The sequence below is a fragment of the Phragmites australis genome, chromosome 17 (genome assembly GCF_958298935.1).
Source record: "Phragmites australis chromosome 17, lpPhrAust1.1, whole genome shotgun sequence".
Classification (NCBI taxonomy): Eukaryota; Viridiplantae; Streptophyta; class Magnoliopsida; order Poales; family Poaceae; genus Phragmites; species Phragmites australis.
Window position 1 is genome coordinate 26,572,257 of NC_084937.1, and position 27,735 is coordinate 26,599,991.

At 46.1% G+C, this 27,735-nt stretch overlaps 2 protein-coding genes and 1 long non-coding RNA gene across 9 annotated transcripts; 2 read left to right on the forward strand and 1 right to left on the reverse strand.

Annotated features, from left to right (window-relative positions):
• Positions 1 to 6,047: 6,047 nt before the first annotated feature.
• Positions 6,048 to 14,924, forward strand: LOC133897120 (uncharacterized). 6 transcript variants are annotated; one of them, XR_009905860.1, is made up of 6 exons: positions 6,048 to 6,377; positions 6,460 to 6,633; positions 8,039 to 8,230; positions 8,351 to 9,365; positions 12,955 to 14,009; positions 14,334 to 14,924. It is a non-coding gene; the product is annotated as an uncharacterized LOC133897120 (long non-coding RNA). The 6 variants fall into 6 exon arrangements; XR_009905857.1 differs by having other exon boundaries at positions 8,039 to 9,365; XR_009905861.1 differs by having other exon boundaries at positions 8,039 to 9,365; positions 14,340 to 14,924.
• On the reverse strand, positions 7,881 to 12,777 carry LOC133897118 (protein TWIN SISTER of FT-like). The gene is made up of 4 exons (XM_062337691.1): positions 12,478 to 12,777; positions 11,399 to 11,460; positions 10,163 to 10,203; positions 7,881 to 8,222 (listed from the first exon to the last, which is right to left on the reverse strand). Exons 1-4 carry the CDS (start codon positions 12,673 to 12,675, stop codon positions 8,002 to 8,004), a joined length of 522 nt encoding a protein of 173 aa, XP_062193675.1. The 5' UTR covers positions 12,676 to 12,777; the 3' UTR covers positions 7,881 to 8,001.
• An 8,384-nt stretch (positions 14,925 to 23,308) lies between the features above and the next one.
• Positions 23,309 to 27,735, forward strand: LOC133897138 (PTI1-like tyrosine-protein kinase 3). 2 transcript variants are annotated; one of them, XM_062337726.1, is made up of 9 exons: positions 23,309 to 23,562; positions 24,426 to 24,549; positions 25,217 to 25,452; positions 25,567 to 25,693; positions 25,872 to 26,145; positions 26,239 to 26,371; positions 27,027 to 27,113; positions 27,241 to 27,439; positions 27,541 to 27,735. In XM_062337726.1, exons 2-8 carry the CDS (start codon positions 24,462 to 24,464, stop codon positions 27,391 to 27,393), a joined length of 1,098 nt encoding a protein of 365 aa, XP_062193710.1. In that variant the 5' UTR covers positions 23,309 to 23,562; positions 24,426 to 24,461; the 3' UTR covers positions 27,394 to 27,439; positions 27,541 to 27,735. The 2 variants fall into 2 exon arrangements, with proteins under 2 accessions (XP_062193710.1, XP_062193709.1); XM_062337725.1 differs by having other exon boundaries at positions 27,241 to 27,735.

Below are 27,735 nucleotides of genomic sequence, written 5' to 3' on the forward strand. Positions count from 1 at the left end.
ACGTAGAGCAGCTTCTGAGCCTGGGGGTACCTTGTTTTGGCCTCCCGGAGGACTTCACTGATGAAGTACACCGGTTGTTGTACCCAGCGGGCCCGGCCGTGGCCTCACCCGAGGGGCTGTTGCAGCCCCCAGGCTCGGCGGCGTGGTCGGGGCCAGCTGTCGGGTGCTCAGGCTCTACTCCCTGGTCGGGAGGAGCCGAGTGCTCGGGCTCGACCCCCTGCTCGGGGGGAGCCGCGAGGACTGGGGGGTGCTCGGGGACGGCTGGGAGCTGGGACCCAGCACCTGACCCCGTGCACTCATCGCGCTCCACCACCAGCACCATGCTTACGACCTGAGGGGTGGCCGATACGTAGAGTAGCAGTGGCTCACCTTCGGACGGGGCCACCAGCACGGGTGGTGAGGTGAGATACTTCTTCAGATCGCAGAAGGCCTGCTCGGCCTCCGGCGTCCAGTCGAAATGACCAGTCTTCTTCAGAAGCTTGAAGAGGGGGAGCCCCCGCTCTCCAAGTTTGGAGATGAAGCGCCCGAGGGACTCCATGCAGCCGGCGAGACGCTGAACCTCCTTGAGTCGAGCCAGGGGTCGCATCTGCTCGATGGCTTGGATCTTTTCTGGATTGGCCTCGATTCCTCGGCTGGAAACCAAGAAACCGAGGAGCTTGCCCGCAGGTACCCCAAAGACACATTTCTCGGGGTTGAGCTTCAGGCGGGTAGTGCGGAGACTATTGAAAGTCTCGGCAAGGTCTTCGAGCAGGGTGGCGTGGTCTCGGGATTTGACCACGAGATCATCGATGTAGGCCTCGACGTTGCGGCCAACCTGCGAATCAAGGGTGATGCGGATAGCACGCTGGAAAGAAGACCCAGCGTTGCGCAAATCGAAAGGCATCGACATATAACAATAAGTTCCCACCGGGGTGGTGAAAGCAGTTTTTTCTTCATCCTCTACGGCCATGCGAATCTGGTGATAACCAGAGTTTGCATCTAAAAAACATAGAAGATCACATCTCGCGGTTGCATCTACAATTTGATCTATGCGGGGCAAAGGAAAAGGATCTTTAGGGCAAGCCTTGTTTAGATCGGTGTAGTCCACACACATGCGGAGCTTGCCGTTGGCCTTCGGGACGATAACTGGATTTGCCAACCACTCGGGGTGGAGAACTTCTCGGATGAATCCGGCGTCAAGGAGCTTGCTGACTTGCTCCCGGATGAACTCCTGGCGCTCAGGCGCCAGCCGCCGGACCTTCTGCTTCACCGGGCGTGCATCCGGGCGCACAGCCAAGTGGTGCTCAATCACCTCCCTAGGGATCCCGGCATGTCGGACGGCTGCCATGCAAACACGTCGGCATTAGCCCGGAGGAAGGTGACAAGCGCGCTTTCCTATTTGCCATCCAAGTCACCGCCGATTCGGATGACCTGGGAGGCGTCTTCGCCCACCACGACCTCCTTCGTAGGAACGGAGGTGTCGGCGGTGAGTCGGGGTTTGGATGAAGAGGGTCCCGGGCCCCCTTGGCAGCCTTCGACCTCGGCCTGAGCTAAGACCAAGGCCAGGTATGATTGCCCGACGCAGGAGACGGCACCGATGGAGTCAGCGGTCACGGAGATGGGGCCAGCTGGACCCGGCATCTTGACCGTGAGATATGCATAGTGCACAGCCATCATGAACTTGTCAAGCGCCGGACGCCCGAGGATGGCGTTGTAGGGGAGGGGGAGCTCCACGACGTCGAAGAGGACGTTCTCCGTGCGGAAGTTATCCCGACTCCCGAAGGTCACGGGTAGCTCGACCTGCCCGAGGGGCAGAGAGTGCCTGGGTGTCACTCCGTAGAACGGAAGCGACGGCTTTAGGCGCCTGGGGGGCACCTGCAGCTTCTCGAAGGCCTCCTTAGAGAGGAGGTTGAGGCCTGCGCCCCCGTCGATCAGCACCTTGCCGACCTTTACATTGTAGATGGTGGGGGACACTACCAAGGGTAGTCGCCCCACGCCTACAGTACTGGCGGGGTGATCAACTATACTGAACGTGATCGGGGCGTCCGACCATCTCAGGGGCCTGGTGGCCTCTTCGCTCGGGGTTGCCGAGCATACTTCGCGCCGCATGGTCTTGATGCCGCGGCGCGAGGAAGGCGTGTAGGTTCCTCCGTCGATGAAGGCGACGGTATGCTCGGGTTTCTGAAAGCCGAGCTCTGTGTTGCCGGGGGCAGCCTCAGCGTCGCCTCCCCCGCGGGACTCGTCGCACTCCCTTTGGCGCTGCTCGACGAGGCCCTTGACCGTACGACACTCCGTGAGGTCATGCCATCTGGTCTGGTGGATTGGACACCATTTGCCTGGCTCAGGCCCCCCCAGGAGCGGGGGCCCTTGCTGGAGCGGGAGCCCGGGCGGGGACCGGAGCCCTTGCGGGAGCCGGAGCCCTTGCAGGAGCCGGAGCCGTAGGAGGGGCCCGGGTCGGGGCTCTCACGGGCGCAGGCTTTCTGTCGGCGGCCGCCTGGCGTTCTTGCTGGCGGTCGGGCTCTTGGGCCGGCCTATGGGCGGGGCCCTGGGCCGGCTCAACAGGGGCGGCCTCGTGCCTCCTTCTCTTTTTCTTTTCCCTCCTGTCGGAGCGGGAAGAACTTGGTTGATCGGCGGCGGGGCGCTCGGGGCGCGGAGCGTGCCAAGCCCGAGCTTCCGCCGCCTTGGCGCACTTGTCAGCCAGCGCGAAAAGTTCCGCAGTGGTCTCGACCTCGTGCGTACCTAGCTTCTCGAGCATCCGCTCGTCGTGGACGCCCTGCCGGAAAGCAACGATGACAGCATGGGGGGTTATCCGCGGGATGGTGTTGCGGACCTGGTTGAAGCGCTGGATAAAGCGCCGCAGCGTCTCCCCCTCCTGCTGCTTGACGGCGTGGAGGTCGCACTCCAAGCTGGGGCGCGTGAATGTGCCCTGAAAATTAGCCACGAACTGGTGGCAAAGATCATCCCAGGAGCTAATGGATCCTGGGGGTAAGTTCATAAGCCAAGAACGGGCAGAGCCCCTCAAGGCAACATGAAAATAATTAGCCATCACCTTTTCGCTGCCACCAGCCGCCTGGACAACGGTGGTGTACATCTGGAGGAACTCGACGGGGTCGATAGACCCGTCGTACTTCTCCGACAACTTGGGGCGGAACTTGGAGGGCCATTTGACCCGGCGAAGCTCACTAGTAAAGGCACGGCAGCCGGTGCCATACCCTGAGGCACGGTTGGCGTTCTTGGGCGGTGAACGCCGGGGAGTTGAGGAGCCACGGCGATCATAGGCCGGCAATGAGGAGGCCTGGTCCTCAGCTTCAGCCTCCTGCCGGATTTCCCGCTGGCGCTCGAGAGTGACGCCGGCGTCTTCGAGGCCCCTCCGCTCGTTGAGGCGCAAGCGGAGGTCTTGGGCTCCGGACGCGGACGGGGGGGGGGGGGGGGGGCGGCGCTCCGCCTGGAGGCCCCCCGGCCTGTGCGAACGTTACCCGTCGATGGGCCGGTTCTGGCGGCGCCACGCTGGGTGGTGGCGTGAGAACTCTCGGCCAGCACCTGGTGGCGAGCAGTGCCGACCAGGGCGACGACTTCTTGGAGCCAGCGGCCCTCCGGGGTTTCCGTCGTCGCCTAGACAGGCGGATGCCTGAGGAGAGCGTGCGCCGCAAGCAGCGCGCTCCCGGGGCTAGTCTCGCTGAAGGCGAGCCTACGCCGGAGAGGCGCTCGGCGCTGTCCAAATGCAGATCTGGCGGCAGGAGTTTCGACCACCGGCTGGGGGTCAGATGGTGCACCGGCGGCGGTGGCCCAACTGGGCCCAGCGCCCTGGTCCCCTTGGGAGGGGAACGCCGCGCGTGCAGACCGCGGCTGCTGCTGGGACGCAGCAGCGGCTGGGGCCTCCTGTGCGAGGGGCTGCATTTCCCTGCTGGAACTGGAGCCGGAACGCTAGAGGCGGTGACCACCGGCCATTTTTCCTGTGGAAGAAAACAAACAAACGGATTCAGGGATGCTTCCCCCCTACCTGGCGCGCCAGCTGTCGGAGGATTAACTCCAGTCGCAGGGATCTCGAGAGACCCCTTTTTAGAGATTCGGCCGGGGGGATGATCCTGAATAAGTTCGTCGGAGGAATAAATGGGAATGAATGCAACGGCCGGTGGTGGGGGTGTTGACCTAGTGCAAGAAGAAGTAAATGCACCGGAATTTAGACAGGTTCGGGCCGCACGGGGGCATAATACCCTACTCCTGTATGGATGCTATAACTGTCCTGAGGAAGTCCCTCAAGGATGTTGCTGGTTACAAGAATATTGATCTATCTAAGAGCTTGAGGCTCCTTGTTCTTCGGCTGGGACTGGGCTTAGCCTTCCTCACGGTGCTCTCTTGCGCTGTGTTCTTCGTGTCTGCTCTTGGTCTCTGTCTTTTCGTCTCTCTTTTTTCGCTCGTCGTTCGTGGTTGCTGGTTCTGTGCCGCTGGCTGTTTTAAGTACTCGCCGGCCGTGACATGCCCCGAACGGAAGGAGGGGGCTCGAGTTCCGAGGCGCCATAAATGGAAAGGGCGTCATCATTTCCTTTGGGCGAAGTGACCGGGGGTGGAAAATGCGTCGCACGCTCGGTCGCCCGTCACCATAAATGCCCTGGCAACGGGCGCCGTGGAGAGGGCCCACCGGGCAGCCACAGAGCAACCCGGCGTGCTCGCCCTGTCTTGCTCCCCTGCCACAGCAGCGAGGCAGACGGAACGCCTTGATCCTTACGACGTTATCCCGAGACAAGCCGGATGGCACGGGACGGGACCCGTGCAATTAATGACCCCACGCCTCTCTGCCAAAACATGGCAGAGACTGACGCTGAGCACGGCGGGAGCAGTTGGAGGCGTCAGGCCACGCACGCTCATTAAATGCGGCCTCGGGCCTTTGACTGGTCGACACCTCACCGGTAGGCCCCTCGGGGGTCTTTCTGGGTCGTCGGGGTACCGAGTGCTCAGGGGTACTGTTCACCTCCCCGAGCACTCTCTCCCGAGAATGCCTTTCCTTGTCCTCGGGGGACCGAGTGCTCGGGAGCACTGTTCACCTCTCCGAGCACTCTCTCCCGAGCACTCTTGCACGGACCTTCGGGGAACCGAGTGCTCGGGGGCTGCCGCACGCAGCCTCGAGCACTCTCTCCCGAGCACTCTTGCACGGACCTTCGGGGAACCGAGTGCTCGGGGACTGCCGCTCGCAGCCCCGAGCACTCTTGCACGGACCTTCGGGGAACCGAGTGCTCGGGGGCTGCCGCTCGCAGCCCCGAGCATTCTCTACCGGAACTTATCTCTTCTGGGCGTCGGGGTACTAGGGTGCTCGGGGGTGACCGTACACCTCCCCGAGCACTTCCTTCCCGGTACTTGGATTCCGTAGATTATCGGGGAACTGGGGTGCTCGGGGACCACCGACTGTGGCCCCGAGCGCCTTCTCCCGGGACTTAATCTTTTCTCATCTTGCAGGAGAGTTCCCGCGGATAGTGCCATGTGGCGGATGGCTGGCTCGGCCTCAGGATTCGGGGACCCCCGGTTCCTGATACACCTACAGACACCATGTGGCACTCTGTTGTCCTGGCCTCGGGATTCAGAGACCCCTGGTTCCCATGTCACCGACAAGATTTGAGAGGATTTGACCACTCGGTTTAGTTTCGATCATGAAAGATGAAAGCATTGTCTACTGTGTTGCTCGGCTAGAGGAAGGAGAAGGTCGACGCCCCTTTAGACCAATTCAGTGTTAGGCTAGAAGAGAAGCGGCTATGTGGGTTGGCCTACTTGACTAAAAGAGAAGAGGAGGGAAATAAGCATGTCAAGCGAGGAGGGAAAGAAACATGCCAGGCAGAAAGAGAACAGGCTGATCGTGGCTTTTCTTTTTTTCTTTTTTTCTTTTTTTATGTCATATATATTATAAAATAACATCGTATAATAGATATACTGGTTTCACAAGTATAAATACATCTTTTATATATATAGGCATATATATCTATTTATCAAATAGTATTTTACGCTTACGAAGATACATATATGTAGCAAATGCTATATATACTTAGCAGGATAAATTGCCATCCTACTCACTAGTCACCTCGTCGCCACCGCCTCCCCCGCTCCTCCCCCCTCCCCGAACCCAGCCGAACCACAGCCTTGGCCGGAGAGGCGCCGGAGCCCCCAGACGAAGCGACGCGAGCGCCTTCCCGACTCCTCCGGCATTCCGGAGGAGCATCCGAAATGCATTCGCCTCGGTCTCGATCGGTCGAATCGACGAGCCGCGATTCTCCCCCAGCTGTAATGCCTTTGCTCCGATCCCCTCTCCCCTCCTGCAGTTCTCTTGCTTCCGCGAGATTCTCTGGTGGAGTTCGGGCGCGGTTGGGATCGGTTGGTGCTGTGGCGATTCGGTACCTCTGCGGTGTCGAACGGTGAGCGCGCGGTTCAAAAGCTTACTTCGTTGTGCCGCCTGGCGGGTTGAGTTTCCTTGACGCGTTGCATGGCGTATCGTAGTTGGACGTCAAGTATGTGAGGTCAGCAGGTAGAGTGACCTGGGGGCTGGGGCGATTTGCTAGTTGCCAGATGGTGCTATTGGAGTATGCATTGTCAGAACACTGAAGTGTGCTGTACCCGCACGTTGGTCGATCGATGCTTCCTCTGATCAGATTGGCTCTCCGTGTGATCACGGTGAGCTCAAGTACTATTTCTTAAGATTTTGTAAACAATTGTACCGTTTGACATTCTTAATGTATTGCGTCTATGAGTCTGTCACTTTATCCATGTGTAGATGTAGCTGTTATTTGTATAAGAAATCTGTTATAGTGGTTCTTCATCCTTGAGTTTCCATTGGTTGATCTTACCTTGATTTGCCTTTATTCCTTAACCCTCTTTTGAGTCAGGATCAGATAGTTGCTTCCCTTTTTTAATCTTACTTTAAGGTCTCCATGGTGTTATTATGATATGCTATTATGAGCGATATGTAATCCTTATTCTCTTGTCTCTTGAGAAAAAAACTTGTCCACAACAATTTCAGTATAAAAGGCCTTAAGAACTGTAGATATTTATGTCTGTAAGGCTCTGCTTTGCATCCATACTCAGGGAAAAAAAACAATGAACACCAGCGATGTTTGCAACTGAACACTTTTCCGCATGATTGATAATATGAACTTCATAATCTTTTATGGAGATGACCTCGAATTCCTAGTTTTGTTTCATATGATATAAGTGAATTACTCTACTACTTAACTGTTGATTAATGTCATATATGCTTTAAACTGCTTTATGTGGATTGTAGTTTCTAAATTGGGAATGGAACTGCCTCGTTTTAGATGTTTTTCTGCATATGTCCTTCATCTTGATCCTTGGAACCTGTTAAGCCATCCGAAAAAATATTGTTAAAAACTGGTGAATGTCTAAATGACAAACCATTCTCCTAGAAATAACTTTGACTGATTTCTTATATCAGCTTAGAAAGAACACAAATGGAGGGAGGGGTTGTTGATATTGCTAGTGAATTTATGTATCCCACTTTCAGGCAGAACAGAATATCCTTGTTTGTACCGCTTGTATTGTTTCTCTATTTTTTATAGGTTGTATTACTTGTTTCTTGAAACAGTAGTGGTCTGAAGTGGTGACTAAGAATAATTGTTCTTCACTAAATGGATCAGAAAGAGCCTATTTTTTTCGTAAATAAAGACTTGTCCCTATTAATGTTACAGATGCGCACTTAGCATAGAAATCTTGCTTATGACCTGCATAACTTTAATAAAGCACACTCCTCTACTAAAAAAACATACATTCCAACCCAAGGACATTAAGCTCTTATTCTTTTCACTATATTATGGGTAGAAATGTATTTCTGTTAGATTTAGGGTATTCCCCTTCTAAATTTTGGTACTTCAACCTTTGTATACCTTGTGCTTGTGTTAAATTAGATGTTAATTTGGCAACTATTGTCATGGGTTCTATCTAGAGAGAGGTCCCTTGCCGTGTGATTTCATGTCTATTTAATATCGACAGTTGTATTATTTTTAAAACATGAAGTTTCCTTGGTTCCTACCTTCTGCCACCAACACCACTCTCCTTTTGGCAGTTGAAGTATAATGCAGCAACTGGTGGTCCAAGATTGTAAATTGCTGAGAAGTCTCTGATGTTGAAATTTTGGCGCCATCCTGGTGGATAAACTGTTTGCCGTGCTTGCTGTTTGAACAGCACAAAAACAATCCGATGAATTCCAGCTGGTGGCCTTGGGCTTTCATATGGAACTATTTCTGTGCCTGAAAAAGTGTGTATTCCTTATTAGAATTGCTTTGCTGTGATCGTTAATCTTTTGGCATTACTGACTGTTCTAATTGTTTTTCACTGCCTGCTCCTCAGCATTGTGATATAGACATTTTTTCTGCAGTTCAGTGACATCACTCCTGACCCTTACCTCCATTGCTACTCACTATAAATTTAGTCAAGATTTACAATAGCTTATGCTGTATAGATCCTCAACTAAAGTAAATATCAAAGTTGAATATGTGCAGGTTGAATGTTCCCATTATTAAGTGTGAATCATAACATTAGCAAATGCATGAGGTCTAGCATGATTTTTTTCTTAAGAACGGAGGGCTAGTATGATTATGATATGCTAGTTTTGTTCCATTTGTTCAAAATTCTTAGAATTCTGTTTGCCACTTGAAATTTACTTGCAGACTTGATTGGTTACTAGAGAAGTTTGTCTATCTGCTAGCCTAAGCAAAACAGAACTTGGTAAGCCAATCAGAGGATTGGGCTGCTATATTGTGCATGCACTACTAAAGATATCTTTATAACTCTGCTAATACTGCCTGACTTAGAAGAAGTCCGCGATGCAATTTTCCACCACTGTCCAAGTCACGGTACTAGTGTTTTGTGATAACTCATAACCATAACTATGCTTTGTCTCGTCATGCTAAAATATAGTACTTGTATATTTGGCAGCTTCTTGAGATGGACCACTAAACCAGAAAACAATGTGGCAACTTTATAGCCTCGTGTTTCCTCTAAACACTAAGCTTATTCCAGTATTTCGTTTTCATCTGGAAATGGAAGTTATAATATTTAAAAAACTGAAGGATGTCTCACAGATTTAATATAGAGCTGTATCCTGTTTTCTGTGGGCCCACATAGATGATACCATTGAGCATTCTATATTGTCAAGCAGTGAAGCAGGTAACAGTGCCCATCTACTTGATTTCCTGTAGAAGTCTCACCACACTGACTAATGTGATCAAGTGAGACCCACAGAAAGTTACATGATGTCAAATACTCAACTTGAGGTGCTGTTGGGCAGATAACAACCATCCAACTGCTTAACCTGCATCAAAATAGGTGCAGCCACATATTAGAGCGGGGCCCATCCCCCTGCTCTCTAAGGTGCTTCATTTGATTCACAGGTACGCATATTTGAGATAATTATGTATAGTTTAGTCTTCAATAGATTAAGCATAAAATTGTTCTAGCACCTAATCCTATTCTTGTCAATTGCTGCTATGATGCTAATCCAAAAGGTAAGATAATTATGAAAATGGAATATATAATAAAAGTATCCTACCGCAGTAGGGGTTTCCTACTGTTTCCCCCTCAATTTTTTTTATTTATGAAAAAGAAGTAAGGTAACAGCCATTATGGCAATTAAGGATATTGAACCAGAATGTCCACTTAAAGAAATATAATCTCAGCTTATTGTATTTTAAGCTACTAAATGTACCTGGCATACACGTGACACTGATGGGACTTGATGCAGATGTCAGATTCTGTAAACAACTATTTAGTTGATCTTAGTTCAGTACTAAAATGCATTAATCTATTATGTCCCTGCACACATCTTTCTTTGCAAAGTTTGGCCATGGTACTACTAAGCATGGTTGTCAGGTACTCGGTACAATAACACAAGTGTGCTACAAGATACATGCATAAAAACTCTCTTGTAAATGATGTCTTAGCATCTTTGAAATTTATGCAACCATTTGCTTAGCAAAAACAGTTATTTCATCAAAGCCTTACATCTGTTGCTAAGTTCATACAATGATTTTGTCAAACTCAAACATGTTACGTTTGTGTATTGTGTCACTGTAACAATAATGTTCAAAGATCTAGTCCTCAAAAACAAAACAAAAAACAAATGTTAAAAGCTCTGTATATGTCTTAAATGGTAATTCAGTAAGAGGAGGTTGTGTAAGGTGTTACCCACCAGAACGGACATCTGTTGCCTCTGGTATATCTGTCACCAACCTGTAGAAAATAGCCAAGAAGAAAATAAACAAGGGCCTACCTTTAAATCTTTGATCAGCATCAGAACTACTCATGCACAGTGCAAATAGTTTAGTACATTACTTCTCTTGATGAAAAGCTAAGTACATAACTATGTAAATCATATATGAATTGAAAAATAATGTTCACATAAGAGGTTAACTTGATTGCTTATATTACTGACAGGTTGCACATACACATATCACACTAATAAATAAAATCTGTTGTATGAATTTATTTGAGATATATTCTAGTACTACATTCTTAGTAGCATGCAGTAATCTAGAATTTTATCAATCAGCGAAACAAAAAAACTTCATTGCTGTGAATGGCCATCATGTTGCATTGGACCATCATATTAGAAGTTAATTTTTGGTTGTACAATCATTTGCAGTGATTCTTAGTATCTTGTGCTAATTGGGCCAGCTTCTAGATACTCCTAGCTACAAATCTTATAGATTATAATTTTTTAGATATTCCTAGCCAGTAGCCACAATTCTCAAATAGTAGTAATCTTGTCTCCTGACAAATTAAACATCCATATTTTTTATGATAGTTTACCTTGTTATGTTCGATGATTGTAGCAATCAATAATGATGTCCTTAAAGTAGTCAGGTGAGAATGTGGGGCCCATGACTGTTTTCTCTTTGATTTATCCATAAAGTAATTAACAGACATATTTTACATTGTACTGTTCAGAGTACCTTATCTATGAAGAGTTCGTAAAATATCTTCCTGAAGAATTTCAAAATTACTAAAATGATAACAAAATAATTCACAATATTGTTTATTTTATTACCAAGCTATACAATATAAATTTCACTGGAAAATAATGAATGTTGACAATAAAATGTCAGTCTGAACAAAGAGACTTAGGTTAAGTGAACCATGGTGATAGAAAATAATTAGGTTATCACAGAAACTGTGCTTTCTTACCCAATAGCATATAGAACAAGAGTTCTTCAGATGTTGATGGATGGAAAAGAAACACCCCCCTCCTTTTTCGAGAGGGCTGCATTCCAATCCTGCAGGTTATCTAGGTTAGGGGTTCTTGAACTATAAACATAACAATGTGGCAAGTAGCATCCATTGGTTTTTAGCGTAACTTGGCATTATTGAGAGTTTAAGAAAGATGCAATGCAACACTGTACTTGAATAATAAATACAATAGGCTCACCAATGCAAATATTCCCTGTCCTCTGGTTTGCTTGGACTTGGTGCATCAGGATCCACCATAACCTTATAAGAAGTAACTTTATATTTTAGTATTTAGATATAGATAGGACCAGCTGTATGTGTTATAAAGGAGCGGAGTCTTAACTCTACAGAGTAAAATGGAAAGAAAAAAAAACACAGAGAGATTTTGTGTACTTTTGGTAACTTTACTGTATGTTGTGACTTTTTGACAATAGAGACCATAACAAGAAATTCTGATTCTTAAGTGCCTATAGCCATGTGGATGCTTGTGCATATGTGCAGTGTGTCGCACGTGTACAATGTGCCTGTGAGTCAGCAAGTGAGGTAGACGGAAAGAAAGGGTCTGGGAGTAATTTATCTTTTGTCATCTACTTATTTTTCTATCATGGGCAGTACAGTTATTTTATATGTGTCCACGTCCATTCAGTTGTTCAGAGGATGTTCATAGGCAGCAAGTATGCAAACTTTAATATGAGAGAGTTCCAAGCAATAGAGAGGCCTTACCATATCCAATATCCTTGCCAGAGAGTACAAACAAGATAGGGTGCAGAAGCATATTCTAAAGTAGCATGTAGGATGCATGTACTTGATCATTAGCAAAGGATGTTATGTGGTGTTCTTTGTACAACCAACAAATACCATGCGGTGGAATACTCTATTTTTTTTTGTTTCACTACAATATTCTGTGCAACCTAATCAACAATCCCTAGTAGTTATATCGTCAAAAGTCGTACCTAGACCTTTATTTGTGCAAAGTTACATAGCTTGCTTTTAGTGGAACACCATTTTTGCATTGTGCATATATTTTTCTATTTTTTTAAGAAAAGAAACAGAGGTTGCTTTGATCATGGAACTTGTCATATAAATTAATGTTGATGTGCATGGATCACTCTAAGAACCCTTCTGGTTATTCTAGGCATTACACTTCTCACATGAGAGTAATCTTTTTATTTGAACCTTTGCTTGGATCAAAGTCAGGTTTCACCTTACCTAATGCAATGGCGAAAATACATGCACACTACTCAGATCATGATCCTACAAACTATTATGGTCACTTACAAGTGTGTAGAGCTTCGTTTGGTCACAACCTTCAATCACAACATGCGGTGCATTGAGCACTGCTGATGATCGTAGCCCAGTGCCATTTGTGATCTCCTTCTCACCATAATTTATCCTCATTGCCGCTGACTTTACGAAAGGATCCAACACATCGCCGATTACCTGGCTCAATGCCAAGGGATCCCTGCCTTGCGACATAGTTCAGTATTATTATTGAGCTGATGGATATAGAAGATAACTTTGTTGATCCTTGGTTGGTTCACAATGGGATGGAAAATACAGTGTGGTGGAAGGGCTATCTAATGGTATTTTTCTGTGGGAAGAACAGAGCAGTTCTTCGTAAATTTATATTAGCTGTGAAGCATCCACTTTATGTTCACAACATTCCATTGAGCACTATAAGAAGATGGAATCTTACTTTTCATATAATATTATTATTTTCCCTTATAGTTGCTTCGTTATTGTATGGACATGTAGAGCACCTATCAGCCTCCAGATGGCCTAGTTGTAGTTGAAGCTGTAGGATCTTTGTGAATGATATCTATGGTCAATTTTTCATGCATATATTCTCCAAAGATCTGGAGGCATGTTTAAAGCTCCAAGAGTTAGCCTCCCCTGCATGGTGCCTTGCCTGGGCTTGGCCAAAGGTTCACGATGAGTCATTTCATGTTCAACCATACTTCTCTGAGTGGTGAGCACATAGCTGGAGAAAGATTCTTTGGATCAACATCACAATGCAACAGTACAAAACCTGGGGAGGTAGAGGCAAGTCATGAGCAATCTTCTTTCTTCTCTATTTGCCTTTCCTTGATGGCAATAGGGGTATCAATTACTTCACCCTTGAAAGAAAACTATTCCCTGGACCTGTTCTACATGACCCTAGTTCATGTGCTTATCTCCCATAGTTCCCATACATGTGAGCCGAGTAGTTAGTGTTTTTTCTATTGTGTGTGTATACTTTCACCATTCACCTATTGAAGCTTCCCATAGAATGATTTATACATGGCAAATTACAGTTGCAAATTTTACCACAGCATGCTTATTAAAAAAACTACAGAGAATTGGCGGTTAATTTCTACCCGACTTTTCTTGTTCTTTCTCAGTTTCGGATTTCCATTTACATCTTCTAATGTCTATTTCCATTTTTATACCGTCATCATGTGTTCAGTGTAGCTACATTTTTTCTTGTTCACAGAATACAGCTGTTTGCCTGTACAGGATTATTCGGACCAAACGGGAACCAGAGAAGCATCTCCAGGCCTAAGTCGTAGCATCAATGTCTTGATATCATCAGATGGCCTTTTTCCAGATTCCTCATGGCATTTAAAATCTCATCGCAAGAAGAAATTGCACCTTTGATGGCGCGAATGGGCATTTAGAATGTCCAAGAACTGGAGGATAGAGTCATATCATACTGTGGAGTTTGCATTCAAGTTGTTCAAGCCAGAACACCACATGCTACCTTAGCTCTCCACATATGCGTCAATATCTGCATTCAAGTTGACTTTTTTTCTTTCAGCAGGGAATAAAAGGTGAGGACCACTGCCTGCTACATTCTGTACCTTATACTCTACTTTGTCGTAACCTTCAGAATAAGTACTCCGTACTGTCCCAAGGTTTCTTTCATCTTTTCTGGACAGCATGTAAGACTATATACTGCACTGTAGGCAACAATACAAGGAAGTCAATTACATGGCATTAGGGTACCCATTGCTTTCCAGAAGTCATAACTGCATACCTCTTTGCATGTGTACTTCAGCAAAGTTTCTTGAAGACAAGTTTAAAGTGATAGCACAAAACACCTTTTACAAGTAATGGGAATATACTGAATATCTAACAATCTTCTTGGAATAAAGGTACAGTCTTGCAGATCAGATGGGCATCTCTACCAGGACGTAGCAAGCAGAAAGGCTGAAGATCGGCCTTGAATTTTTGAAAGCTCTTGCATGACAATTGCAAAGGGGGGAAAGGCGCTAGGGAATTTCCCTGCACTGCAAACTGCCTACACCAAGCATCTGTGGATGAAGTGAACTCTGGCCGTGCCAACCGTTGGTGCTGCCTCTGCTCTCTCCAGACTGTTCGCAAGCCAACTGGAAATAGTACTAAAGTTGGATCACTTTCAGGCGAGAGCTGAATCTATTCTACTATAGGGCAATCTTATCATTTTGAAAATCCGCATCAAAAGATGCTAGATAAAGCTTACACAACACTCCTTTTTTTGCAAGGACTATTTTTTCTTTTAGAGTGTGATCAATAATAACCTCATGTCATGTCATTTAAAGACAACACAAAAAGCTATTGCTAAATTAAGGAGGAAGTGTATGCGTGGACTATGGTGACAGTAGTTTCATGTGTTTCGGGCTTGTTTTGCCTTTTTAATTTTATTTGTATTGTCCTATCTAGAGTTGATTTCCTTCTTTTTAATATAATAGATAGTTCTCTTGTCAGTTTATTACAAAAACAATTGCTACCATGGATTGTGTCTAAGATTATCTCTTCAAATGATCTAGTAGGAATATAGAATCATTTACGTGTAAAGATACATATTCAATAGTAGTCTTTTTCTGTTATGCATTTATGTACTCTATATATTACCCATAGGGATATTCATTATAATATAAGTGATATTCATAGTATGGTATTAGAGCTAATGTTAGGGTTTTCTCTCCCTGGTGTTGAACTCGCACGTGCCCACCACCAAATCCACCACCAAATCGTTGCTGTGGAGCTCTTCATCTTGAGCGTGTCGATGGTTTCTCCTTGATGCCACTAATCTTCTTTATCACTAGGATCTGTTTTTTGGATATGTTTTTTTGCTCTTGCCATCATAGGGATGATACCCACAAGGATAATGTCATCTGCTCGAGGATCAGGATCCTCTCATCTGCAACTCTGTTGATCGGCTCAGCTTTTTTTTGGATCTAATCCACTATCCTCTCCTCAAGGGCTCCCTTTGAGATCGTTCGATTCCGCCGTCAGACATCGGGATCCGGCGGCTACCGCTGAGATTGATCTCCTTTGTTCGGGTCTACACATCTTCGTCGTAGCTGTCATGATCATCGTCGCCTCAGGGTCCAAGATCTCGCTCCACGTCGGAGGTCGCCATTACCGCCGCTCAAGTTTCTCCGTGCTGGGGACCTGTGCCAAGATCCTCTGTTCACACCACCACCGTCTCTAGATCTTTGCTGCTAGTTCTTCACGAGTTTGTTTCTATAAGATCCCGTTCTTAGGTTCTCTTGCACCTTCAATATCAGTCTCTGGATTAAATAGTTGATACATATAGTATAACAGTTGTAGTATCATTGTCAAACTTCGTACATAATTATTAAGGTTACAGAGTACAAAAGATTACAAATCATAGCGTATTCGTTACAAACCTAGTCGAACGGCCAATTAAAACACAGCGGAAAGCAGAGACCAAGTCACAAACAGCTAGGATGGGAACGTGACTTCTAGGATTACTCTTCATCCTCGCCTTCACCTCCAGCGAAGTCGGCATCGGCTTCCTCATCTAAATGACGGCAAGGGTGAGTACGGAAGATACTCAGCAAACCCATACTACTTCAAGGTGTTGATAGATGTATAAAGGGGGTAATTCAAGGATAAGATTTTATGGTTTAGTTTTAAGCGTAAAGCAGTTTATGCATGTATCCAATTGTATCATCTAGGATTGACTTAAAAATAGTTTAAATAGTTTAACCAGGTAATAAGCTATATCTAAGGGGCTTTCGGTCCCGGGAGGGCTACACCTCACTCCGCGGTCTCTGTCATTACCTCTAGTGTACCTCTAGTACCACATAGCTTATAGCGGATTGAGTCAGGAACCTCATCACACGGACATCTAGTTCACAAAATCACTCATCAAGACACACGCACCTACAAATCTCGACATTGACTCGCTAAACATGCACAACATACATAAAACAATAAGTTATCAATTTAGACACCACAATATCCAAAGTAAATGTGAAATATGCTTAAATGCTTGTCTTGTTGCTCCGGCGCTTCGCTCACGTACAATTCTGGTTCGGTATCGATCTCGACCGCTTGAACCATCGACGTGTCACTCTCTAAACAATTGAAGAACGCATCAAATGAACAAACAAACAAATGAAGATGTATGCTTATGATGCATAATTGTGAACGAGATGCAATGCGACATGTTATGAAACCATTTGCAAAAGAACGCCTAAGCGATTGGATTAGAAGAGGTTTGAACCTCACATGGGACAACCTAAGCTCAAAGGGTACTGAGTAGTTGGTAGTCAGACCGGCCCAGGTGGCGGTCAGACCGTGGGGGTAGAACAGAGAAGAAATCAACACTGAGTAGACCTGGCAGTCAGACTTACTGTTGGATCTGGCAGTCAGATCAACCCTAATGGCGATCTGACTCCTAACTATGGAGTCTGACTCGAAGTTTGACCAGCCAAGTCATGTCCTGGCGATCAGACCTCTAGGCTTGGCTGATGGCACCTCGACGAAGTAGCCGACGAAGGCTCCGACGATGTCTTCGACCAAGAAGGATACCAAAACACTCTACAAGACTAGTGATTGTATTTTGAGTGGTTTGAGCGACATGCACAGGGCCAAAAGCTTGGGCCCCATGGATCGATGTTCATGGCTATGTGGAGCTCGGTACTAAGGCTATGGGCAGTGGGGGAAGCTCAGGAAAAAATGAGGGGAAAGGGGTTAGGGAACTTTACCTTGGTGTGGAGAAGCTTTCTTGAAAGTCGGTCGGCTCCGGGGAAGCTTTGATGTGGAGATCAGCTCCAAGATGCTCCAACCGGCCTAGAGAAAAATGGTGGGGATGAGCTTGGGGAAGTCTTCGGGAAGCTGTCGGAGATGAACTCCACAAGCGGGGATCCGGAGGGACCCCCTTTGAGATTCGGCCGGGGGGATGATTCTGAATCTACCTCGTATGTGAAATAAATGAGGGTAAATGGGATGCAGGTGGGATGGATGATTGGATGCTAGTGGGAATAAATGCTCAGGGGATTTTAGACAGGTTCGGACCGCACGGAGCGTAATACCCTACTCCTGTGTGTATGCTATAAATGTTCTGGAAATGCCTCTCTGAGGATCTCTTGTATTACAAGGATTTCTGTCTAAGTCTAGAGCTTTGTGTGTTTTGTTCTTCGTTAGCTTGTCTCGGTATTCTTCAACTCGTGAGACTTGGTCGACTTCCAGAACTTGTCCGGCCTATAAGTCTTCCAAAGCACTTGTCTCGTCGTCGGGATGCACCCCCTCCTTTTATACCGTCGGGGGGGGGGGCTTGGCATGCCCAGAAAGGAGGGCACGAGTCCCAAGACGCCATAAATGGAAAAACAAGCACCATGGGCTGCAGCTTGACGTTACGGGGGGTTGAAAATGCGCCCCCGTCAGGTCCTGTCGTCATCATGCCGTTTTTCAGCGGATGCAGCAGGGAGGGCCCACCAGGCAGCCACCGAGCAACCCTGCGCGCCCGTCCGGTCAGAGCAAGCCTGACGCAACATAGCGGCAGACGATATGCCTCGAGCCCTGCGATGATATCCCGAGGCGCGCTGGATGACGCACGATGGGACCCGCCACATTAAATGTCCCCACGCCTCCCTGCCAGGCAGTGGCAGGGACTGACAGCAGGCGTGGGGGGAGTGGTTAGAAGTGACAGGCTACGCTTCCTCTTAAATGCAGCATCGGGCCTCTCACCAATTGATAGCTCACCGCTGAGCCCTTGTGGGGTCCACCGGCAAGGAGCTTCTCAAGTCCTCGGGGAACTCTGGGTGCTCGGGGACTACTGTTCATAGCCCCGAGCACTCTCTCCCGGATATGCTATTTCTCGGTCCTCGGAGAACTCGGGCACTCGGGGACCACTGTTCATGGCCCCAAGCACCCTCTCTCCGAACTTGGTCTTCTCGGACCTCGGGGAAAAGTCCCCGAGGGAAGGCGTCACGTGGCACTCTGCTGTCCTGGCCTCGAGACTCGGGGACCCCTGGTTCCCATGTCACCGACAGAAGCCATCTCCGTCAATCTCTGACTGTTATGGTGGTTGAGGTGGAGCTCTACTCTCACTCTCTTTCGGATTTGGGTGGAAGAAGGCTTAGGGTTTGCTCCGGTGAGGGGATACTTAGGGATGAGCTCAGGGACGATGTGGGTGACCTTCTTCTTCAAGCTTTGGCTTTTGCTGAGCTCGAAGTGAAGGCATCATTCTAGCTTATTGCTCCTTATTGTACTTTCTCTAGCAGCTGATGGCTTATGCTAGAGTCCTGGGGCCCGATGCTTGTTATCTGCCAAATTATTTGATATGCTTACAAAATTGACTTTTGGCATTGAACTGGATGGTTGTCATCACTATTTTTGCATGTCAATTCTTACAGTCTGAACAATGTGCTATGATCTAGATGTAAGATGTCATTGCCATTTTCTCATGTCAATTCTTACAGTCTGAACAGTGTACTATGATCTAGATGTAAGACTGTCATCGCCATTTTCTCATGTCAATTCTTACAGTTTGAATAATGTGCTATGACTTTAGATGCAAGACCTTCAAAATATGAACATTGTTATTCGTCAAACGCTTGAAATTGGGCAAAATCTCAGTTGACGAATGTAGTCCATTTGATCTCCATCCTATGACCCATCTTCTTTCTTTTTCCTCTAAACTAACCCGCCTCACCGACCTCCACAGAGTGCGAGAACAACCCCCCCCCCCCCCCCCGCTCCATTGGTCTCCACATGTCTCCAGCGGCACTCCCATCGCCCATCGCCGCATTAACCTAGCTCCGGTCGCTCCTACCCTGGCACCGTCCTCCACCGCCTGGGATAGGTGGCGTCCCCGTTGCCTCGCCATCCCATGCCCACCTCCTCCGTCGGACCAACCTGCTTCCCCGGATATCCCTAAGCCTAGGAAGCAAACCTGTGAAAGGCTCGAACCCTAACCTCTCCCCTTCATACAGGGCTTGTTTACCTGGTGGTCCGTGGCCTAGAATTTGAGAAGCAAACCTAGAATGGAAACGGATTGCTGGAAACAATTTGGGAATCATATCCAGCGAAGTGAATGTAGATGAGGTGATAGCCTACAGTCCACCGCGAAGTGAACTTGGCCGACATGTGCGTACAAAGACGAGATCTCATTCGCATTCCGTTAGTAGCCCAATTTCCTACTTACAAGGTTTGACTATACAAGGAGTGAACGAGGGCAGATGGAGCGCCTGGCAGCCCAAGCAGATGTTTAGTGTAATGTTTGATTTGGTCGGACAAAGAGCAATTTCCGATGGTATCTGGCCCAATTCTTATGCAAGCTATTTGGGTCGGTGGATTTGGCCTAACCTCGCACCTCGTTTGGGTATCATGAATTTCTGTAACTGGATCCACTTACAGAACCGGCCTGTTTGCAAAGTAAAGCAGGATCACTGAAATGACAACAACAACATCCCAAAGGCAAAGTAAAGTATACGATGCCTAGTTCAGTAGTTCCTATTACGAACAGAGATGATGAAATAACTATCATAGTGGTTATGCTCTTCTGTTAGGAAAAATATGTCTCTCTAATAGATAGTATCCATTCAACCTGTATAAATGAACAAATGAAATAAACATGTTTTCGCTATTAATCTCTTTACTCTCAACTGTCATACTCAAACACTCAACATCAACCATTTGGGATGAGCAGTTATTCTCTTTGATATAGCTGACGTGGCATAGCAGAGGGACAACTTAGCATTTCTGGCTGGGTCCAGTGTGCGTTCCATCCTCTACACCATTTCTGGAAGATTTTCATTTGATTTTACTTACTGCCACAATTTCCTTGCACTGCACCTTAGGCTCATCAACGAAATCACGCGGATTCGAGCCGGAAATTGTGAGCTGTCGTCCAGTCGTGCAGCGTGAGAGAAAACGAACCTAGTCAGCATATCACGCCTGCAGAGGGAAAAAAAAAAAACAAATGTAGGCAAAATTCTTGGTGGGATTTTTTTAAAAAGAACACTAACAGGGGGGAACCAAACCAGGAGTTACTTCCAAAGTATATTTATTTTTTCAATTTTGCATCTCTTTTTCTAGCCGTGCCAGATTTTTAGAACCACCTGGTCTGAAGCATTTCAAATGGACCAGGCCAACAACAAGAAGCCAGGCAGAAACCACAGATTTGCTCCTCGAAGACGTGCCTGGCACCCGGTCTCGAGCTGGAAAGGCAGAAGAGAAACGGATGGAGCTGTAGCCGTCGCGGCAAGGAAACCGAGGAGTAGCGGAACAAAAAAGGAATGAAAAAAAAAAAAACCAGAGGAGCGCGTAGTGCGCAGGTCGTTAAGGGCTCTTTGGATTGCTACCGATGGAAGTCGTGCCAATTTTTTCTGTTTACTGTGACGCAGGCAAGCGTTTGGATGATAGCTGCAAGTTGGCGTGCTCTCACGCTCACGACCACGTGTACTTTTTTTTTCCGCCTTCACATTGGAAGAACTCATGGCGGTCGTTTGCTTTATCAAATAATTGGCTAACAGGCGTGGGCCAAAACAAAAAGTGCCCTAAGTCTGGTAAACACGGGAGGCACACGTAGGATTAGCAACTGGTTGGGTAGGTCGGGTCTTCGCAGGTTTTAGACTCAATGGGGGTGGAAACGGGTTCAAAATTAACTTGCGAGGGTTGCGGATCGAGGATCTGATTACTGTTTGGGTCGAGTGTAGGGCAGCTTTTCACCTACGGGCATAGACGGGCGCTCGATAACGGCGGCCCAGCCGCCCCCACCTAACCCTAGCCCTGAGCCCCCGACGCCTGTAGTCCGCGTCACCACTCTCGCCCGCCTGTCGTCACTGCATGTGCCCACCTCCACTCCTACTGCACGGCCACCCGCCCTAGGCCACTACTGTGTCGGCACTCAGATCCCACCTGCAGGTCCCTGTCGAGTTTCGGATCTCCATCAGGTTTGGGGTTGAAGCTCACTGTAAGGATCGATGGCGTCCTAAGAGGAGGGTGAATTAGGATATTTTAAAAAAACTATACTAATTGACTCTAAAAACTACACAAGATAAACCTATATCAATTTATATCTAAATGTGTTCTAGATTTATCTAGTGTATCTACTCTACCATTCAAAATTGATTTACAACTTATAGTCAATTCTAGCAAACTACTTTTGAAAAGTAAATGAACAAAGATAGATTGCAGGAATGTAAATACGAAAGCGTAAAGATGGTAGAGAAAGCAAACTTAGCGAGAGAGATTTTTATCTTATAGTATCGATGGCATAAATACCACCCCTAGTTCACGCTGGAGCTTCACCAAAGATATGCTTCTGATTGGCACCTAGTCACGGCTCTTAAGCCACCAAGTCACTAAAGCAAGGCCTCAAGCTAGATGAGTCCATCAAACCACAAAGGCAAGGTCTCACTGTTAGCCTCTCTTCCGGTCATTTGCTGTCGTGATCATTTCGGAGCTTAAACCACCAAGGCAAGTGTATCCGCGTCCCCATACACGTGTCTTGCCGCTGTTCTACACCAAGTTGGAGGGTCAACAAGCTTGAGCAACTCTGACTCAAGTTACCGACGAGTCACCAATCTCTAAGACGTCGACGTACCACTTGGTACAAGTTAGGATAACCTTTGATCTCTTCTTCAAGCTACAACACCTAGCTACAACTCACTCTAGACCTATAAGTACTAATCACTTACTAATATTGTGTTTAATTGCCTTGGATGATCACTTTAAGCATTTTGATGGCTTGAATGTCTTCTCAGGTGTCTTTGTGCTTCTCTGTACTCCAGCAGCATACCACACCTTCAAATGACTGAGTTAAGGAGTATTTATAACCTCAAACCTACCAACTAGCTATTTTCTCAACGACTCAGAAAAGCTGTTAATACCAGATGATTCGGTGAGAACAATAGTACTAACACTAGATCATTCGGTGAGTATAATCTCATAAACTAGCCGTTGGGCTCCCACTTACAGTAATCCTGAACATCGGATACTCCAGTGTATTCTTCAACTTCATCACTGGACCTTCCGGTGAGTTAACTTCAGCCAAATCATGTCACTTCTTCTCTGTGTAAAACACTCCAATATAAGCTTCTGGTGCACTTCCTCTTCACACCGGAACATCCGATGAGTTAAACTTTAATCTTCAACTCCTGACACCTTATATGCAAGAAATGCTCCGGTGCTTTATACCATTTATCACCGGACTATCTGGTTAATACACAACTTGTGAACTTTTTATGAGAATACTCCAGTGTGCATCTTCTTCATCAACACCGAACTATCCAGTGGCTTCATCTATTTTGCTCCTAAGACTTCTTCAATTCAATCAATCTTTGTCCGGACTACGATAACTTCATAATGTATTGCATCCATGATACATATTAATATATATTCTTAATAAACAGATTAGTCTTAATAATTATATTATCATTAAGCACTAAAATTACAATTCATAATCTAATAGGGCTATTCGTTACACTCACCTGTTAGCAGTTTCAAGGTCAAGATCCTATTTGTTTCAACTTATTGCTGAATTCTACTTCTCAGAAAGTAAAAGTTGAAATAAATAGGTTGACTTATTGCTGGTTTTTAAAAAATTAAAAAGCTAGATTCTAATGAAATTAACTTAAAAACTGGTAAACTGGTTAAAAATAGCTTTTTTTCTTTTAATATATTAAGAATTTAAAAATTTCTCATAAAAACCAACAAACTTTATAGCTTTCAACGTAAATCTATAAATTTCAGCTATAACCAACATAACCTAATTTAGATTTAGATCGGATGCGTTATTGTTGCACCCCGATCCTGACCCGCCCTGTTACCAGGAGCACATGGCACGGCACGGCACTCGTCCACGCTGTCGCACGCGCCCCGCCCCGCCCTGACGGCCGTCACGTCGCCTCCTCATCCCCTTCTCCATCTCGACGCCACCGAAGCCCTGCCCAGCTGAGTCGAGCCAAACCGAACACCACCACCTCACAGGAGGAGATCATTTCGCCAGCCAGCTCATCGCCACCGCCCCTCCGCTCCCGCGTCTCCTCCTCCACCTCCTCGTCCTCGTCGTCTGGTCCCGCCTCTCGCCGCACCGCCTGAAACCCCGCAGGGTGGATCGAGCCTGCCGTCGACCCGTCTCAGGTGACGTCTCTGGCCTTGCTTCCTTTTCGCGCGGCGGGGTTGTTCCAAGAGGCGTGAGCGCTCGGGCTGTGGCGCCGATAGGTTTCCCGTTTCCGCTTCGGTGACGTCGTGTTGGTCTCCGCGTGGGGTGGCGGTGGGCGGGAGGGCGGGGGTCGCGATGGTGTTGCGTTGCCTTGGATGCGAGGTCGCGGGATTCGGGGCGCTCAATTTCGACCCGAATCGGCTTGGCGCGTTTGTAGGGTTCGCGGCGTGAAGCCGTGAACTCGGGACTGGCGGCCGGCCAGGGCATGGTGGGTTGTGGCCGCGCGCTTGTGATGGTTCGTTTGGTGCGGGAACTGTGTTTGTGGTGATTTGCGTTTCCAGGCTGCTGCTGTCGTTTGACAGTGATAGGAATTGAAAACGATGATCTGAGCAATATGATGTTTGAATGTGGCCTTAACATACATGCAATTGTACATGGGTATGTCTAGCTCTGCTTAGTTAAGTATCCTTGTACATGAATCTGCATTTGAAATGAGACTTAAGATGTAGGGACGAGGTAGTTATTTACTGGGACTTGGAAATAGAATGTTTGCAGTTGGATCACGGCCGGGATGAACATCGTAAATTCGGACAAGAAGCTAACAGTAGAAGACGTTGATCATAGTTCACTTAAACCAGAGGTGGTTGGCAGAACTGGATGCCAGCCTAGAGCTCTTTTTTCCAGTTCCAGAACTCCAGAAGTAAAAGTTGTGTCATGATCCATGGCCACACCTTTTTTTTGTTTGAATGTTTCCAAGTATTTCCATGTAATTGAAGTACCAGTACTCTTAGTTAAAATTGTGTACTGATGACCATTTTGTTCTCTTTTGTTTGGATTCAAGGCATAAAGGCAGGGAGAAGTCAAAGGAGAGGTCGTTATGCGCCGATGGTTTTGCTGCACTCAATTTCACGCATCATATCGTGAACATGAAAATGAACTTCCCTTCAGTCCGGATGAGAAAGAAGGTACCCTTCTTCTTTTGTAGTGCCTTTTTGTCTTTTTCATGTTAAATTGTTGATCTTCAAGGTTATCGGTATAAGGTCTATGTTCTCATAAGATCAGGAATGAGTTTGAAACTCCTGTGGAAACTGAATTTGCCAGATTTATATGTCCTGTTCTTGGAATCTTCAGAAGCATGCGCGGCACTTTCAGTAATTTTGCACCAAAATGTTGATATTTCTGTCATGCCAAATAATGTTCATTGCTTGTGAGGCAAATTTTAGGGTGTGTGGAGCATCAGATACTAGTGTAGTAGTGTTCTCAGAACAATAAACCCTTCTATAATAAGCCCAAATCCTTGTAGGGAAATATATGGTATCCACCTAGTCCTAGCTTCTAACCTTCCTAAAGATAACAAGTATGAGCACCAATATATAAACTATTATGATTTTTCTGTTCCAAGTGAAGGAAGACATTGATAAGAAATTGACACCATTCTCTTCGATGCAAACCAACATATATTTCGTATGCAAGGCTGTTATAATGTTATGCTACAAGACAGTGCATATTTTCAGCAGCACTTCAGATTTTTCTTGCCAGTTGCATCCCTTATTGCTTTCTAGCTGTTCTCTGTTTGCCTGTTGTGCTTCGGCTGCTGTGGCCTAACGTTATTTGTCACTACATGGCTCTCAGGAAATGGTTTTGCTCACAAAAGTGATCTCACAAAAGCAGCTCCTCCTATTGAAGTTCCTGAATTATCATTTGAAGAACTGAAAGAAAAGACTGACAATTTCGGATCAAAGGCTTTGATTGGTGAAGGATCATATGGAAGAGTGTATTACGCTATTCTAGACAGTGGAAAACATGTTGCTGTTAAAAAACTTGATGCTTCGACAAACCCTGAACTTGATAATGAGTTTTTGACGCAGGTATGGTTTTATAGATATGTGCACATCTTACAGATTATTATATTATGTACTTTTGTTCTATCCATATTAAGCTTTTAGTATTGACGACATATTATATTCTCTTCTTTTTTGTAGGTATCCCTTGCCTCAAAATTAAAACATGATAATTTTGTGGAAATGCTTGGATATTGTGTGGAAGGAAATCAGCATTTAGTGGCCTACGAATTTGCTACAATGGGTTCTCTACATGATATTTTACATGGTATGAATGATTTGTTATCACAGTAAATGCATACATGCCCTCTAATATTATTCATGTAGTTACTTCAAGGTTTCAAGCTGTTCGCCTGTTTCTTTCATAGCACATCATGATCATAACAATTCATATGTCATAGTGCTGTGATATGTTTTGTTTTTCTCCATTTTTTGTCATACCAAAGGGAGAAAGGGTGTTCCAGGTGCACAGCCTGGCCCAGCACTTGACTGGATGCAGCGGGTTAAGATTGCTATAGATGCTGCTAAAGGGCTAGAGTATCTTCATGAGAAGGTCCAGCCTTCGATAGTCCATCGGGACATACGATCTAGCAATGTTCTTCTGTTTGAGGACTACAAAGCGAAAATTGCAGATTTTAATCTTTCAAATCAGTCCCCAGACATGGCTGCTCGTTTGCATTCTACTCGTGTCCTTGGAACCTTCGGCTATCATGCTCCAGAGTAATTATTCTACTCGAATGCTTGAACATCATTTGAGCTTCTAGAATAATTGTACTAAACAATCTACTAACTTTATGTTTGTTAACAATGCAGGTATGCCATGACTGGCCAGCTAACTCAGAAAAGTGATGTATATAGCTTTGGAGTTGTTCTTTTAGAGCTTCTAACAGGAAGGAAACCGGTAGATCATACAATGCCTAGAGGTCAGCAGAGTCTGGTTACATGGGTAAGCATTTGGTTCCTAACAATCCTGCTTCAACATAAGAATTGGTTGCCAACTACTGCTAAGTGTAAAGGGTACAACTGTTCTGTTGATAAATTGTTCTAAACGAAACAAGGAAAACATGTGTAAACAAATAAACCACAAGTGGTTGGGGCATAAAATTATGTTTACTAAATTTGTCAAAAAGATATTTCACAATCTCAGACTATACTTGCACATGTCTGTCAGAAACCAGTGTTATTCATCATAAAGGGGAACAACCACAATTTGATGTTTGTCATGATGCATATATCTTTAAGGGCACTTACTGCTTTTATTGTCACTCTGTGCCCTATAATGGTCTCTGGTTATAACAAACCATTTTTAAGTGGAGGCCACTAGTTGCTCTTCATATTTCCTGCTACTTTATTTGGAGATATAACCAACAAATCTAACTTCTGTAGTTATTTATTTGTTGACTAGAGTTTTTCTTTTGCTATAATAAACTCCAATAACTTACTAGATTCACGAGAACGGTTTGGTCCAATTCATGGCAATGTCTCTGCATGTTCATAGCTGTTGAAACTTGGAATAAAAAATTCACATGCAAATATATTGGCAGCTAGGAAAAATGTCCAGATTAATGATTATTTGCTGTATATTTCATCATTTAATGCAGGCAACACCTCGATTAACTGAGGACATGGTGAAACAATGTGTTGATCCAAGATTAAAGGGAGAGTATCCTCCAAAGGGAGTTGCCAAGGTCCGCCCTCCCTTCTTCTATCCCTTCTGTGTGTGCATGCTTGAGTGTGGTGGTTACTGTGAATACGAGCAGTAGGCAACATCTTCAACCAATTTTTTGCTCAATGCTTTTCTTCTGTCTAATGCAGCTTGCAGCGGTGGCGGCACTCTGTGTGCAATACGAATCTGAGTTTAGACCCAGCATGAGCATTGTAGTCAAGGCACTCTCTCCCCTTCTTCAACATAAACCGCAACCGCCACCGGCTGTTGCTCCTGATACAACACGACCTTCAGATGCCTGACTTACTCAGTTCAACATGAATGTAAAGAGATAACATTTCCTCATCGGTGCGTTTGTCGTATTACATTACCATCGTGTGCTTGTCAAGTGATTAGTGTCACATAAGTAATGACATTGTAGACTAATGCATATATTTACCTTTACATAGGTTGCTACAACAGGAGGCTTTCCCTTGTCTTTCATTCCTTCTACTGAGTGCTATGTTGAGTGTTGTGCTGCCTTTGTTGGCCGGGCGAGTTGTGCTTGGTTGGCCACCGGCCGTGATCACCTAATAATCGTGTTCTGGGTCTATACTGTAACATGGGAAGGTTCTAATTTTTCATGGCTTTATTCTTTTTTGTTT